This window comes from Notolepis coatsorum (genome assembly GCF_963971535.1).
Source record: "Notolepis coatsorum genome assembly, chromosome: 7".
In the NCBI taxonomy this organism is placed as follows: domain Eukaryota; kingdom Metazoa; phylum Chordata; class Actinopteri; order Aulopiformes; family Paralepididae; genus Notolepis; species Notolepis coatsorum.
Genome location: NC_140171.1, coordinates 46,623,641 through 46,641,687, shown reverse-complemented (window position 1 = coordinate 46,641,687; position 18,047 = coordinate 46,623,641). Strand labels below are relative to the sequence as shown.

The 18,047-nt window shown below is 47.5% G+C and overlaps 1 protein-coding gene across 1 annotated transcript in view; it reads left to right on the top strand.

Annotated features, from left to right (window-relative positions):
• The window catches only part of pld6 (phospholipase D family, member 6), a gene marked incomplete at both ends in the record, with an annotated part of 56,611 nt that extends 39,197 nt beyond the window's left edge, over positions 1–17,414 (top strand). The window contains one exon of the mRNA XM_084318274.1: positions 17,149–17,414. Within this exon, the coding sequence (XP_084174400.1) occupies positions 17,149–17,414 (266 nt within the window). The remainder of the gene's footprint in view (positions 1–17,148) is intronic.
• Between the last annotated feature and the right edge of the window lie 633 nt (positions 17,415–18,047).

Genomic DNA, 18,047 nt, shown 5'->3' with positions numbered 1-18,047 from the left:
ACAGCAAGTCTCAAGTCTCCTGTACGACGTCATTGGCAGATTAAGCATGGCGAGCAATGACGTCTAAAGTCGTCCTTGGCGATTAAAGGGTTGAGAGCAGCTTTAAGGGCTCATGGAGTCCCATTAAAGGTGCCACTTGAGCACCATAGATATCACAAATTATTTTATGAAAAGGAGACATCGAGAGGCTTCGTCTCTGACTTTTATTGTCACTTACTTACGTCCTCATATGATGTCCTTCCTCTAGACCTAATCTGGAGGAAGGATATACCAAACTTGGAAGTAGATTTTTATTTTTCTTTTTTTTAATCTTTTTCCCCCTCCTTTTTCCGATTTTTCTCCCATCCCACCCTTCCTGGTTGTTGCGCACTTTCCCCTACTGTTGGTCCGAGAGACCGGAGACTGTCACATGCTTTCCTCCGACGCATGTGCAGCCAGCCGGCAGGCCAGCCTGGCCGCGCATATTCTCACCGGGGAGAGTGTAGCGTGTGGGAGGCCGCACTATCTCTCCCTAGATCCTACCCTTGCTGAGCAGGCGCCCTGACCGAACTGTAGGGGTCGCTGTCCACAACGCCCAGGACCCACCCTTCAGCTTTCCCACCCTCTAATACTGCCAATTGTATTAGTGTGAACGACCAGCCAAGCTGATAGCAACGCCGGGAGCTGGATTCGAACAGGCGAATTAGGGCTGGGCGATATGACCAAAAACGTTATCGCGATAAAATTATAAAATTATTTTCATATAATTCGATATCGATAATTATCGTCGATATAATGTCTGTCAAGTTTAATTAACTTCTTGTGCTGCTGCGAACGTCTCAAGTCGAGTTGATGTCGTCATCAGTCCGCGCACGTTAGCAGTTAGCCGACAAGCAGAGTATCTCATGACAATAAATATGACACTAAAATACTCTCTTCCGCCACAATATATTGAAACGAACTGTATACCCCACACTACTATAAACGTGGCCTCAGAATTCAAAACACACACATACTCGGCACGTAAATATATAAAACATCGCCGTGCAAGCTAATTAGCCTAGCAAGCCTGTAGTATCTAAGCGGTGTATTCCATGACAATTTGCTAAATATGACACTAAAATACTCTCTTCCGCCACAATATATTGAAACGACGTCCACTGTATACCCCCACTACTATAAACGTGGCCTCAGAATTCACGCCACACACATACTCGGCACGTAAATATATAAAACATCGCCGTGCAAGCTAATTAGCCTAGCAAGCCTTGTTGTTGAGTGAGTCCTACCTCCTTCCGGGTCTATTTCGCTCTCGGCCATCTCCTTCACTGATTGGTTGTTAGCTGTTGTGCGTAAACACGTAATCACGTAACGTTGGTTGTTGTTAGTGAGTGTGCTGAGCCGAGGCTGAACGGAGCCAAGCTTGGAAAATCGATATATCGAAACTTTGCGACCATGTTTCATGTTTATTTCGAGGAAATAATTTATCGCGATAGTTATCGTTATCGTTTTATCGCCCAGCCCTAAGGCGAATCCAGCGTCTCCGGCGTTGGTGACGAACGCAATCTCCGCTACGCCACCTGACCGCGGAAGTAGATTTTGATTGGGATGAAGTTTGGGCAAACGTACGGCTGTCATCACGCAACCCGGATCATCAACAGATTAATCTTAATTTTATTCATAGGACTTACTTAACTCCTAGACGTTTGCACCTAATGGGACTCAAACAAGACCCTCGATGCTCCTTATGTTTAAACGGTGATATGGGTACATTTATGCATATGTATTGGGAATGCCCTCCTGTTAAGATATTCTGGGAAGAAGTAACCACGCAATTATCAGAATTTTTATTTCTGACCATACCTGTACTGCCTCTGTATTGTTGTTGAATCATGTTTCTCAGTTAGCAGCCTCTATACAGGTAAAGAGACTAATTTTGTCCGGTCTTACGGCTGCTAAAAAGCTGATAGCATCACGCTGGATTCAACCGGATAGAATGTGCCGGAAGGTATGGGTTCTTACCTATCTCGATGTGATTTATCTAGAGATATCTACCGCACAAATTTTAGGTGTTAATGAAGCCAGCATAGCAACCTGGTTAGATGTGGTGGAGAGGATAAAGGATAGCATATGAATTTGTAATTCCTGGTCTTAAACGGAATAATGGATGGATTGTCCAAAGGGGGGTCATGAGGGGGGGGGGGGGGGGGGAGAGCAAGCAAGAGCATATGTATTGTATTGTACTTATTATGTGTATAATATATCTTTTAATCTACATTTATTTTGATTTAAGTACTGGACTGTCATTATTGTTATTATTATGTCGGTCATAGTCCTGTGATTTATTGTGGATTTCTACTGTTAATGGCTGTTAGCCTAGCCACAGAGCGTCTTTAGAGGAGAGGCTCTGATTGAATCCGGGACACAGACATGCAGCCAATGGGACTGATTGATTCATTGATTGATTGAAAACTTTATTAACAGATTGCAGAATGGGTACAGTACAGTACAGCTCAATACATACAATTGTTAAGGGGATGCAGACCAGAGAAAGACTTTCGTCTTGTTTACATCAGGGTCCCCCATTTTCAATTCATCGTAACATATGACATACATGACATACAGATAGACAGTACTGCTACATCTATATATTTATGACATACCATATTTGTAAATACAGTACTGTTTGTGATACAAAGAGAGCCCAGAAAAAAAAAAGTATATACATTTGCCGTAGAAACTGTACATTGGATTGGGTGGGGGGGGGGGGGGGACTGTACATTGGAGGTGGGTGGGGGGGGGGGGTTGGGTACTGTACATTGGAATATTGACAAGACCATACTTGGACCATACTATGACACTGGCTCTGTTCATGGTCACGAATGGATTCCAGCTTCATTTATTTACTACAGATGACAAACGTGTTGTTTCTGTTTTTCTTTTTTACATACTTGCGCCACACGGAACAACTTATCACTACAGGCCAGCATCATATTACTGTAGCCAGTCTCTTGAAACACCACTATCTCCAAACTTCCACTCTTTCTCAAAACTTTCTTTTATGTGCTTGCGCTGCCGCGGTGGGTTTTCTTTTTAGCGGTCGGCTTACTCCTTCCATAGTTTCACATATTTGTAACCCGTTTACCGTTATTAAGCTAACGTTAGCTAATCGTTGGACATAACGTTAGCTCCCTATGCTCAGGACAGAAGAGTATGTGACGTCGGTAGACCAAAACACACCGCAGAGCGGGTCTTCTCCAAAGCGGGGGACACAGTGAGTGTGGAGCGAAAAGAACTGCTAGACTCAATCAGCAGCAGAGTAGTTCATTGCTGCTAGATTGTTTGTTTAATCAGTTGTAAAATACTTTAGTTTATTTGTTATTTAAATATATAGATGTGTATTTGAAAAAAAATTTATCAGCAGAATATTTAACACTTTGATCGCCATGGGTTAAATTCATAATTTACCATCCCTAGCCAGCTCTATTTGTCTATGGAGAAGTTCCCCTTCTTTGCAGGGCTATAACTTTTTAAATTCTATTGCTAAATTGACATTATTATGGCCCATTCAATGTCCTATATGTATTGTTCAGGGTGTAGCAACGATATACTTTTTCATTCACATATTCATACTAAAATATGGTCTAAAGTATAAGTATGTTTTTATCGTTTTCTGCAGCTTTCTTCAGAACTTGATTTATAGCCCCAAATGCATTATATTGATGATCAAATACAGTTTGGTAGCGATTGGGCGATGGGCGAGGGGGCGTTTATAATTCCGTGGGCAACGTTATACCATCTAGTGTGGGTCATATGATCATCAGATCAGTTAGTATAGAATACGTTAGAAAATAACGTTGAAGGCGGTTAGGTGGCCGAGCGGAGATTGCGTTCGTCACCAGCCCCGGAGCTGAGCTGGATTTGCCTGTTCGAATCCAGCTCACAGCTCCGGGGTTGTCACCAGCTTGGCTGGCCGTCTGCACTGATACAATTGGCTGTATCAGAGGGTGGGAGAAGCTGGCGGGGTGGGTCCGGGTCGTTGTAAACAGCGACTCCTACAGTTCGGTCGGGGCGCCTGCTAAGCGCGGATTGGACGTGAGGGGGATAGTGTGGTCCTCCCACACACTACGCCCTCTCAATGAGAATCCGCGCTGCCAGGTGAAAAGAAGCGGTGATTGGCTGGACGTGTGTCGGAGGAAGCACGTGGTAGCCTCCACTCTCCCAGATGATCTGACTGTGGGGGGTAAGTGCGCAGCGACCAGGAAGGGACTGGGAATTGGCATACGACTAACATTGGGATGGGAGAAAATCGGCGGAAAATGGAGGGGGAAAAAGACAAAAAAAAAAAAAAAAAAATGTTGAAAGTCACCGTATCTTCCTCGCACCGTTGGACGATCAGCGTGGAGTAGACAGTTTTCGATTATGGGATGTTGATCCTGATGAACCATTTCCAGGTTGTATAATACTATATACGTCCAAATAAGTAAGGGATTACATGGCTAACTTACTAACAATATACCTAATTCATTTGACAAATCGCAGTTGTTCTGTGGCTCTGTCAGCCCAAATAAAGTGATTATTATTATCGCGGGCAGCCTCTGTTCTGGCTCCGCTGACACTCCGCTGTCAGTGCAGCGCTATACATTATCCCGCTTATTACATGGCTAACTTACTAACAATATACCTAATTCATTTGACAAATCGCAGTTGTTCTGTGGCTCTGTCAGCCCAAATAAAGTGATTATTATTATCGCGGGCAGCCTCTGTTCTGGCTCCGCTGACACTCCGCTGTCAGTGCAGCGCGGCAGGTGTGTCTGATTTGCTGCACTGATGTGGGCTTGATTGCCAACAGCTGCGCACTGCGGTCATTATTGAAAAAACAGCGGTCATTATTGAAAAATAATGACCGCTGTCGGGGGGCTATTGACCAATCACAAGCAAGCATTTCGGCGAATGTGAAAACGCCATGTAATAACGTTCTTTATTGAGTTAGGGCGAGCGATTGATTATCCAGTGTGTTGAGATGGAGTCCGGCTACCGATCGCGAGTGCCCGGACGGATTATGGATGAGCACTTCCTGTTTGGCGCGCCCCTCCCTCTTGGCCGATCTGCCGATCGGCCACCAGATGGCGCTCTTGAACCGTTAGACAGTTGAGCGGAGCTCACCAGTACATCTCATGTCTCCGGAGGAGAAATATGATTTCGATCACAGATTTTTGAATTATTGATATCAAAGACGAGTTACGGCGTCTTCGGCAGAATGAGCATGGCGAGGAATGACGTCTAAACACGTCATCTGCGATTAAAGTGTTAATTGCTGCTAGAGTGGTTTGTTTACCCTTGTTTTATACTTGTTATTTTGTGAAATACAATACCTTTATTTATTTTGTATTTAAATTAGGGATGTCCGATATTATCGGCCTACCGATATTATCGGCCTACCGATATTATCGGCCGATATTGGCATTAAAATGTGATATCGGAAAATATCGGTATCTGTTTTAAAAATTTATTTTATTTTAATTTTTTTCTATAACCTTTATTTACCCAGGAAAGCAAGTAAGAACAAATTCTGATTTTATTTATTGTCAAAAAGTATGCATAATGTTGTGTTAATTCCACAACAAGAGATATGTAATGTTAATTACCTGAAATTATTCCGTTTTTTTGGGGGGGAAACCCTGCATATATCGGTATCGGTTGATATCGGTATCGGAAATTAAGAGTTGGACAATATCGGTATCGGTAAAAAAGCCAATATCGAGCATCCCTAATTTAAATATATAGATGTGTACCTTTTTTAGTTAATTTGTAAAACATATTTTTTTAAATAAACAACATTTATTTAAAGATATGTGTGTGACTGTGTATGTTCTAAATAAATAATAACTATTTGTATAGCACCTTTCATACAGGGGATTGCAGTTCAAAGTGCTTTACATCATTAAGATGTAATAAATAGTAATAAAGTAATAATAATACATTATTTATTTATTAAATTGTAAGTTTGGATTTTTTTTTTTTTACAACTGAGGTAGGTAGATTACATTTTTAGAGACTAAAGTACCGAAAAAAGGTACCGTTGGGTACCGGTATCGATTCACAGGTACCGGTATCCAGGCATGTGTTGGTGATTTCAAAGCTGGTTGCACATAAATGTTCCCTCGCGTGCGCACAGGATGTAGCCTTCAATATATAAAGAAATTATATTGTCAACAGATATGGTGGAAAAACAATGTTTTAAATGTAATTGTAGTTACATTGTTAATTAGTTAATTATTCAATTAAAGAAATAGTTTTACACACAAACACAAAAGCAAACTTAAAATAATCAGACAACTTGTGTTTAATTGAAAATTATTGGTGATAATTTGATTCATGGCACTGAATCCCCTTTCACATTCTGCAGTGCTGCATGGAATGACTTGTGCATAAGTATTTTACTGTAGTGTAGTAGTTGGATAGGATAGGATGGAATAGACAGAGCTCCCTGCCCCCTCCCCCTCAGGTTTGGTGTGAACGATGGTCTGAGTCAGGCAGAGCACCGTTCACACCAAACCTATGAATGTGATTGCCATGAAATGGGTTGCATTCCATGCGCTATTGTTATGCATAATGCAAGGTACAGTAGCCAGGTACACGCCACGAGTGCAGCGCGTTCTTGAGCGCACACGTATTTGCGCGCACATCCGTGCATGTGCGTGCGTGCGCTTCTGCTCACAAAAGCTGGTTGCCCGCCGTGCAACTCCGTCCCATGAGCAATGCATCCCTGCCGGTATCGGTTCAAATGTGAAAAGCACGTAGGTACCCATCCCTATTCATTGACCGGGAGCTCTTCCCTGTAGCTGTCTACCTGATCATCGCAAACCGGAACTCCGATGACTTCGGTCTTATTCATCACAATGTGTTCATTCCTAGTTCACAGATCAGTCTAGTCATCATTAAACCGTGTATCTGCTTCCCTAATGTGAACTTGGAGCATGATAGAAACTGGTCTGAGGGGGGGGGGGGGGGGGGGGTGGTGACTGCAAGCTTTGCTATGAGTCAGAGTACTAGTGCTTTGAGAAGCTTGAGAGTAATGAGCCTAGTATGCATCTCTTTTACTCTCTCTGCTTTCAATCTAATTAAGTCTAATCTTACTTCAGAGTTGGCAACCAGACAACAAATTACATTAGGTAAAGTGTGCGTCTCTTGATGCGAGTGGGAGTGAGGGTGAATGTCTGTGTGCATATTGCATGCATGTATGTGCATCTCAGAAGGACATTATTAGGGGTGTTTTTGTATGGGGGAGAATCCTCTGTACAAGCTTGTTACACTTGCTTGAGGTATGGCATTCAACCAAAATGTATGGTCATGTATTATGTGCATATTGTACGGAATAGCAAGCCTAGTTGAGCCAGATCATAGATGTTTCAACAGCGGGGAGTCCGTTAAGAACATTGTCTATTTTACGCCAGCCCCCCAGGTCTGCCAAGAAAAGTGAAGGAATCAGCCCTTATGCTTTCAAACTGTAACTTTATTTACATGAGATGGTGACAAGGGACTTTTAACTGTTCGCCTGTTTTATTGCAACACTTCTATCACTGAGATCTAAGAAGGGAGACTGAAACGGAGGGCTAGGGCCTCCACAGGGTGCGTTTGATGGAACTGGCGGACACTATGGGGTTGTAACACCCGTTAAAGAATTACACAGAGGCGTGCTGCAGTTACTGGTTGTTATTTGATAGATTTCCAGGTGTGGTTGTCTACAGAGGAATACAATACAGTATACATTAATAACACAGTAGTGATGTACATAAACAAGAATATCCGTTAGTAGTATAGTGCAAATAGTAACTATAGCATTCACTTAACCAGAGTTAATATACATTACCTACATAACCTATGCAGGGAATTACTCCTTCAGTGCATGTAAACAGTATAGGTAAGTGGACTGTAAACCAGGTGTAAGATACATTCAGTTCACTAGGGGTAATGAGTGAGTTATAGTTATAGCTTAGGCTAGCTAACGTGCGTCTAAGCTAGCCACGCAACGCAGCAGCATATCATAGGAGGGGGAACGTAGGTTGGCTAACGTGTAGCTAAGCTAACGGCGCGGTGTTTCAATAACGGGGGGAATGACGTCAACAGGAATGGATCAGCGGGGACGCACTAAGTACAGAGTAAACTGAATGAATGAACTAAACGCAGGTAAAGTACTCACGTTCATTGACGCACACGTTATCCCAAGGGGACAGGGTAAACTACTACAGCACGTCGTTAGACGGTAACACTGAGACCGGCTCGCTCACGTTAAAGGGGAGGAACTCTAGAGGACCGGTACAGAACAAAGTAGTCGTCAGACAATAACACTGAGACCGGCTCGCTCACGTTAAAGGGGAGGAACTCTTAGAGGACCGGTACAGAACAAAGTAGTCGTCAGACAATAACACTGAGACCAGCTCGCTCACATTAAAGGGGGGGAGCTCTTAAAGGGTCAGTACAGAACAAAGTAGTCTTATTAGCAGGGCTTTCCTACACAGCCGCACCCAAAAGTCTACTTAGACCTTTTGAACTAAAACGGGAAAGTCTCTGGGGTCCTCGGTATCCGGGAGGCTCGGGAGCTGCACCAACCGGGACACAGGGCGCAGGTATGTTCGGTCCTTCACTTGGACAGCGGCGGTGCGGATGCGCCCGTCAGCTCCAGGGTATGTCTGAGTGACCTTCCCGACAGGCCAGAGTGCCCGAGGGAGCTGTGGGTCAACGATTAGGGCCACCTGGCCTAGTGACAGTTCCTTGCCGTCCTTCCTCCACTTCTGCCTCTCCTGTAGACCCGGTAAGTAGTGGCGAATGAATGCAGACCAGAAGTGGTCGGCCAGCACTTGACTATGCCTCCAGCGACGTTTCCCAAGGAGGTCACTGGAGTCGTAAACTGCTTGAGGTAGAGACGAGTCACGGCGTCCCATGATGAGGAGGTTCGGGGTAACGGGATCAGGGTCTGCAACGTCCGAGGAGAGGTAGCCCAATGGCTTTGCATTCATGATGCCCTCCACTTCGATGAGGACTGTGTGGAGGACGGTCTCAGACACTATCTGATCTTTCAGGATGACTCTGAGGGCAGTCTTCACCGACTTCACCTCCCTCTCCCAAGTTCCACCAAAGTGCGGTGCGCTCGGCGGGTTGAAGCGGAACGTAATCTTCTGCTTAGCTAACTGTTCCTTCAGTCTGGGTTCCATCTCGGCAAAGGCTTCCTGCAGCTCTCTGTTTCCTCCGACAAAGTTTGTGCCATTATCGCTGAGGAGCTCGAAAGGTGTGCCGCGGCGTGAGATGAAACGCCTCAGGGACATCAAGAAGGCGTCAGAGTCCAGGCTTTCTAGGAGGTCAAGGTGTATGCAGCGTGTAGTCATACACTTGTAGACGATCCCCCACCTCTTCTCATTCCGGCGCCCTATCTTGATGTGAAATGGCCCGAAACAGTCTACTCCTGTAGAATAGAATGGGGGCTTGTAGAGACGCAGGCGACAGGGCGGAAGGTCGGCCATTTTAGGCATGTCGGGTTTTGCTCGCCACAGATGACATTCTCGGCAGGTGTGTTGATGCTTGCGGATTGCTTCTCTTCCTCGTAGAACCCAGAATCGGGATCGAAGATCAGCGAATACCCTCTCAGGCCCGGGGTGGAGAAGGGTTTGATCAAGAGGATGATCAGCCTTGTCAGGGGGTGATGTGGGTCCAAGACGATTGGGTGAATGGCATCCATCCCCAAGTTCTCGGCTCTGCGCAGCCTACCGCCTACTCTGAGGAGGCCTGTAGCCTTGTCATACTCCGGAGATAGGGAGCTCAAACGACTGTCTGAGGGAAGAGGTCGGTCAGACTGGAGGGCCTTGATCTCTTCGGGGAATGAGTCCAGCTGGGCTCGTGTAAGGAGGACCTTCTCTGCATTGAGGACGTCAGCTGCTTCGTAGGGCTGATCTGTAGTCTGGGCGTCAGCCGCACCGTGAAGGGACCTGGCTGTTGCTTGGACGAGATCCTTCCATGAAGTGAAGTCTTCAACGGCAGGGAGCAGAGGACTGGGAGAGGTGGTTACATGACAGATTATGGCAGACTTCTTCATCTCGTGGCCGTCAGACTCGGGATGAGCAGAGGGCATAGTAGGCCACTGGTCTTCAGGTAGGTAGAGGAACTCTGGACCTTTGTGCCATCGATGTGGTCGTACCAGTTCCTCCAAGGTTAGGCCCCGAGTGATGTCATCTGCTGGGTTTGAGGCAGAGTTCACGTATCTCCAGTTATCGGGCTCGGTCAGGTTCTGGATTTCCGCAACTCGTGTGCCCACGAAGACCTTATATCTACAGGACTCTGACTTGATCCAATGGAGAACTGTGGTGGAATCCGACCACAAGACGACCCGTTGGATGGGGACGGTGAGCTCGGCTTGAAGTACATCATTAAGCTGGGCACCTGTGAGGGCAGCGCTCAGCTCGAGTCGGGGCATCGACAGCTGCTTCCTGGGGGCCACCCGAGACCTAGCGAGCACAAAGGAAATGTGGACTTGCTGTTGGTCATCCATGGTCCGCATGTAGGCGACAGAGCCGTATGCACGCTCGGACGCGTCACAGAAGATGTGGAGGTCCCTGGTCGAAGTAGAGGTGTTCGCATGTGGTGGAGCGTAGGCTCGGTGGAACTCCAGGTGTATGAGGTGAGGGATCTCTTGCTCCCAGGTGCGCCATCTGTCGAGCAGGCTTTGGGGTCGGATTGGGTCGTCCCAGCCGACCTCCTCCTTCCAAAGGTCTTGTATGATGACCTTGGCTCTTGTGGTGAAAGGTACAATGTAGCCAAGGGGGTCGTACTGGCAGGCAAGTACTCTGTAGAGGTTCCTCATGGTAGGTGCTGAGGTCTCCACAGGGCGATGCTTATAGCCCAGGGAGTCATTGAGGCAGTTCCAGCGTAGGCCCAGTGTAGGCTCCTGAAGATCACTACTACTCTTGGAGAGCCACAGTTCGCTGCTTTCGGAGCGGGCTTCGGGCGGAAGGTGCTCGATGACCATAGGCACGTTGCTTGCCCACTGGCGGACCTCAAACCCTCCCGTCTGTAGGTGATGGCGGAGTTCATCGACGAGACGCTTGGCCTCTTCGGCGGAGTGTGTGCTATGCAGACAGTTGTCGACATAGAAGGACTGCTCGATCAAGTTGGAATTGCCCTCTGTGTCGTTTTGGATGTGTTGCTGGAGGGCGTAAATGGCACAGCAGGGGCTACAGGTTGTCCCGAATGGAAGTACCTGCCACTCATAGATATCCGGCTCCTTCTCCCTCTCCATGTTCCTCCAGATGAAGCGCAGCACTGGCTTGTCGGTAGGCAGCAGGCGGATCTGGTGAAACATACCTTTGATGTCGCCACTGACTGCCACGGCATGCTGACGAAACCTGAGGAGGACACCGAGCAGGGTTGGCCCGAGTGTAGGTCCAGGAAGCAGAAGGTCATTTAGGGACAGGCCTTGGTACTGGAATGAACAGTTAAAAACGATCCTGTCCTTACTGTTGTGGGTCACCATATGGTGCGGGATGTAGTAGGATTCTGCAGACTGGTCAGCTTCTGCCGGGGTTATCCTTGCCACGTAACCAGCCTTCTCCAGTTTCCGTATCTCATTACAGTAGACCTTGGCTCGTTTGGGGTCCTTGGTAAGTCTTCTCTCTATGCTGCGGAGGCATGGCAGCACAGCTTCCTTAGGGACATGTAGTGGGGTAGCATTTGCTTGCCGAAGCAGGGGAGTAGCGTAGCGCTGGACTCAGTCGACCTTGACCCTGGTAGTGAGTGCTTGGAGCGCGACCATGGCTTGCTGATCTTGCTTGGAGCGGGTGACTGCCTTCGTGCTGATGTAAGGGAGAGTGTCGACTTGCCAGAGGCGCTCGACATTCCTGAAGAGCTCTGTGGCTGGAGAGGCAGTGGCAGTGTGGAGGCACTGTGAAGAAGATGTAGTCTGGGCAAGGTTTGTAGGGCCCTGGAGTGACCAACCTAGTCGGGTGCAAATACCGACGGGGCCGCCTGGTGGGCCTGCGCGTACAGGCTGTACTGGGGTCAGAAGGTGTGGCATATCTGAACCAATCAGAAGTAGTGGCTGGGCATGGTCGACTGGTGGTAGGGGGCAGGCCGTGGAGGTGCTTGTAGCATTTCTGTAGTGCGGCCACAGGATAAGAGTGTTCGGCCAGGCTGAGGCCTTCGGCGGTGAAGGCCTGGTGGATCCGATACTTCTGGGAAGGCGTGCACCATGGAGAAACGTCGAAGGAGACGGAGCTGCCCTGGAGCTGTTCGACATTCTGCTGGACGGTTTGTAGATGGAGAGTCTCTGGCGTTCTGGTTAGGTTCAGCCGCCGCACGGCTTGAGGCAGAACGATACTTCGTTCAGAGCCGTCGTCCAACACGGCATAGGTCTCCAGGGCTTGGTCCCCGTTCCTCAAGATGACCTTGATGACCTTTAACATAACCTGTTGTGGACGGTTGGGCCGGTCGAGGTATACCTTAGTGGGTGGTGTAGTGACCATACAGACTGTGGTTTCACCCTGCTGTATGGAGTCGTGCAGAATGGTAAGGTGCTGTTCTTTGCATGTATTGCATGGGCGCGTCAGAGTACATGCTTCGGCAGAGTGTTTGCGGCCACACTTCCAGCACCGTTTCTCCTCTCTGATCCACTTCACGGCCTGGCTGGTAGATAGCGTCTTGAAGTCGTCACAAGCATTCAAGAAGTGCTCCTTGTTGTCACAATAGGGGCAATACGGTTTGGACTTGAAAGGGGTTTTGTAGCGAGTAGGCTCTGGGGTACTAGCGACTTCCCCAGCATTGAGGAGGATGGTTGTGGTCTTCTCCTTATAGTGGGTGACACGTTGGTCTTGCTTGGTTGGCTTGGGTGCGTCGCACTGATAGAGCGCTGCGGCTCGACTTGAGAGGCGCTTAGCCTGTGACTTCATCTGGAGCCAGGCTGCCAGGTCGGGCAGGGTGTATGTCAGGTCTGACCCTGTCCGGAGAATGCCGCGGCTGAGGCAGTATTCGATGAATCCGTCCCTGACTGAAGGGGGCATCTTGCTCAGGAGCCGGTCGACGTGGGATCCGCATCTCAACTCGTACCCGTTTTGACCTTCAAGTGTCCCGAGCATGCCCACCAGAGACTGGATGGACAGGGCGAAGGAGTCGAAGGCTTCAGTGTCACCGAACTTGATGGGAGGTGAGTTGAGAATGGCGCCTAACTCTGATTGGACGAGCTGTCTGGGTTGGCCGTACTTGTCTTGCAGGGCTTGCAATGCAGCGGTATACGGTCGAGGGTCGTACATGTAGGCTCTGGCGAGGTGGAGAGCACTGGGGAGTTTCAAGTGGCCGAGGAGCACCTGGTACTTATACTGTTCAGACAGGTGCCCGGTACTACCCATCAAGTTATCCAAGGCTATCTTGAGTAGGGCAAAGTCACTTTCGCGGTCACGTTCAAAGACTGGCAGCATCGGCTGTGGGATGCCGTAGGGAGAGGTAATCAGCATCTCTGATCCTGGGTGCTGTAAATGCCCCGATATAACCTGTGGCGGGGTAAGAACCATGTGAGGTGCAGCAGGACTCGCGTTCTGATATGGTGGGGCTGCAGTAGAGATGGTCGCACCGTAGGTAGGACTCTGGGTACTGTGTGTAGCTACAGAAGGTTCGTGTGAGGTCGTAGGTTGCTCAATTGGACCAGGCATGTTAGGAGCTGGGTACCATGACACAGGGGGAGCGGCAGAGCGAGACGTCGCCTGTGCTGGATGGTGCATCACTGGGGTGATGGCGGCTGGGTTAGCCGGCGGGGAATGCATGTTCTGTGGTATAGTAGGGAGTGCTAGAGGCACAGGTGCCACTACGTGGTGCTGTAGTCCAGGTGGTGGATAGGTCGGCTCAGATACTGCTGCGGGCACAAGAGAGGGTGCAGGGTGTAGGTGAGAGATGGGTTGATGCGGTGAGCCTGCGGGAGCGTTGGCAGGTGGGGCGTGCATCGCTGGTAGGGTGTAGGAGCCCCGGGGGGACGATGCACCGCTACGTGGTCCCGTCTCGGACTCTTGAAGAAGTGAGGTGACAATTTTGGCTAATTGAAGTTCCTGCTCCTTCTTCTTAAGCCGCCTCTGCCTGTCGAGGCGTGTAGCGATAGCTTCTCTTGCATCTTGTGCTTCCTGCTGTATGCGCTGTAAGCGTTGGCACTCCAGGTCGGCGTTGCCGTCTTCTTCTACCTGGCGCTGTAGCTCCTCGAGCTCCAGGGAGTGGATGTGCTCCTGGAGGATAGCTTCCTGGACTGGTGAGAGAGCATGTTGTGTGTGTACGCTCCCGGATGAACGATGGGGACCAACGCCTGACCTTATGGTGGGTCTAGGAATTGACCGGTATGAGGACCTACTACCTTCGGACGGGTCCCTTGCCTCATTCGCCGGGCATGAGCGATGGGAGCAGGCACCTGACCTTATGGTGGATCTATGAGTTGGTTGATGTGAGGGCCTACTACCTTCAGACGGGCCCCTTGCCTCGCTCGCCGGGTATGAACGATGGGAGCCAACACCTGACCGCTCGCTCCTCGTAGATGGGTTCCTCGTCTCGCTATCCCGGCGCTGTGATGCGTGGGGTAGGGCCTTTGGGGGTTCATCTTGTGATTGAGTACGGAGTTGAGTACTAGGTTGAGTACTGGGTTGAGTACTGGGTTGAGTACTGGGTTGAGTACTGGATTGAGTACTGGGTTGAGTACTGAGTTGAGTACTGGGTTGAGTACTAGGCGGGGTGTTAGGTTGAGCGCTAGGTTGGGTACTGAGTTGAGTACTGGGTTGGGTACTGAGTTGAGTACTGGGTTGAGGTTCGTATCCCACTTCGAAGTCACGTAGGTGGCTTGGTAGGTGGCGCTCTCTCTGCGGGTGAGCGGTGGTCTCTGTGTTGTCCTGGTCTGCCATAGCGTCTTGAAGGAGCTCCATCCGGCTCGAAGGACCATGAAACGGAGGGCTAGGGCCTCCACAGGGTGCGTTTGATGGAACTGGCGGACACTATGGGGTTGTAACACCCGTTAAAGAATTACACAGAGGCGTGCTGCAGTTACTGGTTGTTATTTGATAGATTTCCAGGTGTGGTTGTCTACAGAGGAATACAATACAGTATACATTAATAACACAGTAGTGATGTACATAAACAAGAATATCCGTTAGTAGTATAGTGCAAATAGTAACTATAGCATTCACTTAACCAGAGTTAATATACATAACCTACATAACCTATGCAGGGAATTACTCCTTCAGTGCATGTAAACAGTATAGGTAAGTGGACTGTAAACCAGGTGTAAGATACATTCAGTTCACTAGGGGTAATGAGTGAGTTATAGTTATAGCTTAGGCTAGCTAACGTGCGTCTAAGCTAGCCACGCAACGCAGCAGCATATCATAGGAGGGGGAACGTAGGTTGGCTAACGTGTAGCTAAGCTAACGGCGCGGTGTTTCAATAACGGGGGGAATGACGTCAACAGGAATGGATCAGCGGGGACGCACTAAGTACAGAGTAAACTGAATGAACGAACTAAACGCAGGTAAAGTACTCACGTTCATTGACGCACACGTTATCCCAAGGGGACAGGGTAAACTACTACAGCACGTCGTTAGACGGTAACACTGAGACCGGCTCGCTCACGTTAAAGGGGAGGAACTCTTAGAGGACCGGTACAGAACAAAGTAGTCGTCAGACAATAACACTGAGACCGGCTCGCTCACGTTAAAGGGGAGGAACTCTTAGAGGACCGGTACAGAACAAAGTAGTCGTCAGACAATAACACTGAGACCAGCTCGCTCACATTAAAGGGGGGGAGCTCTTAAAGGGTCAGTACAGAACAAAGTAGTCTTATTAGCAGGGCTTTCCTACAGAGACATCCCCCCTTGAAGGGCCCTTCTAAGGTTTCGCTCCTCCACATTGCCTGTGGTGCATTTTTTCCTATTGCTAGGTTTTAGTGAGTTTTTCCTTACCTTCGCGTGGGGTATGTCTGGGAGTGTTGCATTCATTTTTTTTTTTTTTTTTTTTTACTTGTGTTTTTGTTGTTCTTGATTTATTTTGATGTTTCTTCTTGACTTGTTTAACACTTTGGTCGCCAGGCTTATATTCACAAACCATCCCACGCCAGCTCTATTTTTCTATGGAGAAGTTCCCCTTCTTTGCAGGGCTATAACTTTTTAAATTGTATTGCTAAATTGACATTACTATGGCCCATTCAACGTCAAGTATATATTGTTCAGGGTGTAGCAACGTTATACTTTTTCATTCACATATTCATACTAAAATACGGTCTAAAGTATAAGTATGTTTTTATCGTTTTCTGCAGCATTCTCCAGAACGTGATTTATAGCCCTAAATGCATTATATTGATGATCAAATACAGTTTGATAGCAATCTGCGCAAGATAAAAAATGTCAAATGGACGTGCTTCTAGAAGTTACTACTTATCATCTGATGTTGACCGGATTGGGGGGGGGGGGGTCGTTTATAATTCCGTGGCCAATGTTAGATGATTCATCTAGTGTGGGTGATATGATCATCAGAGCAGTTTATATCGAACACGTTAAAAAAAAACGCTGAATCTCACCGTAGCTTCCTCGTAGCGTTGGGCGATGAGCGTGGAGCAGAAATATTCCTATTATGGGATGTAGAAATATGCGATCCATCTCCAGGTTGTATAATAGTATATACGTCCAAATCATGTTGTTTATCGAGTTATTGGTAACGGATTGCTATCCATTGTGTCTAGCTCGAGTCCTGGGACTATTAGCGAGTGATCGGACCGAATTGGAATGAGCACCAGCTTCCGTTTCCGGTTTGGGCGATCCGCCGATCGGCCACCAGATGGCGCTCTTGAACCGTTGGAGAGTTGAGAGGGGATCAACAGTAGATCTCAAGTCTCCGGGGGAGAAATATGATTGCGATCACAGATTTTTGAAATATTGATATCAATGACGTGTTACGGCGTCATTGGCAGAATGAGCATGGCGGGGAATGATGTGGTAAGGCGTTTTTGGCGACCAAAGTGTTAAAGAAGACGTGTCCGGCCCATGGGGACATTAACGTGTGTTGTCAGGCCTTACAAATACATTTGATTTGATTTGATTTAAATGGTGTAAATCAAAGTTTGCTGCTCCTCACCCTTACTCCCTGTCCAACTCCTTCCCTCTACAGGTATCTGTGTACGGTGTGACTCGAGTGCTGTGCACATGCACCACAAGTTTGCAGTGGTGGACAAGCGCCGCCTCATCACTGGTTCTCTCAACTGGACGAATGCAGTGCTGAACAACAAGGAGAACATTCTGGTCACTGAAGAGCCAGACCTGGTCCAACCCTTCATTCAGCAGTTCCAGAAGCTTTGGGACATCAACGAATATAGGGTGACGGATATTCCAAGAGCTATCAGACCACTGCTTAAGACCTATCAGACCACTGCCTAAGAGCTATCAGACCACTGCCTAAGAGCTATTAGACCACTGCTTAACACATTGACCGCCAGCAGCAGGGGGCACTGAAACCCCCTTCATCGCCAGGTCCTTATTCAATGGATATAGTTTTAGACTGACATATTTGCGAGTGCTTAGGCAAAGTAAAATATATTGTTGGTTTCCTGTTGGTTGTCAGTTTGGCCATGGGTAGGTAGGGAATTTATTTTATTTTATTTTTTTATTTTATTCTTTGGATAGGGAATTTCTTTATTTAATTAAAATGTTCACAACAACATGGATGCATGTACTCTGCCAGCATGTTTAATATCCATAATGCTAAATGTTTGACTAAGATTTCTATAAAACTTTATTCTTAAAAAAAAAAAAAAAAAAAGGATTTTTTTTTTTTTTTATATATAATTTTTTTTTTAAACTCATAAAATATATTGGGTCGCACCTAAATCGGCAGGGTCGGTCGGCAACCGGAAACCAACTATTAATTTTGTTAGGCCTTAAAATATATCTTATATTATATCTATGGGTCTAATAACGCCGCCGAGTCTCAGTGAGTTGCTTCCAGTCAACATGCCCGAGACGGATTGTTTTTTCATCCATACATTTCCGTTTTATACCGTTTTGAATAGA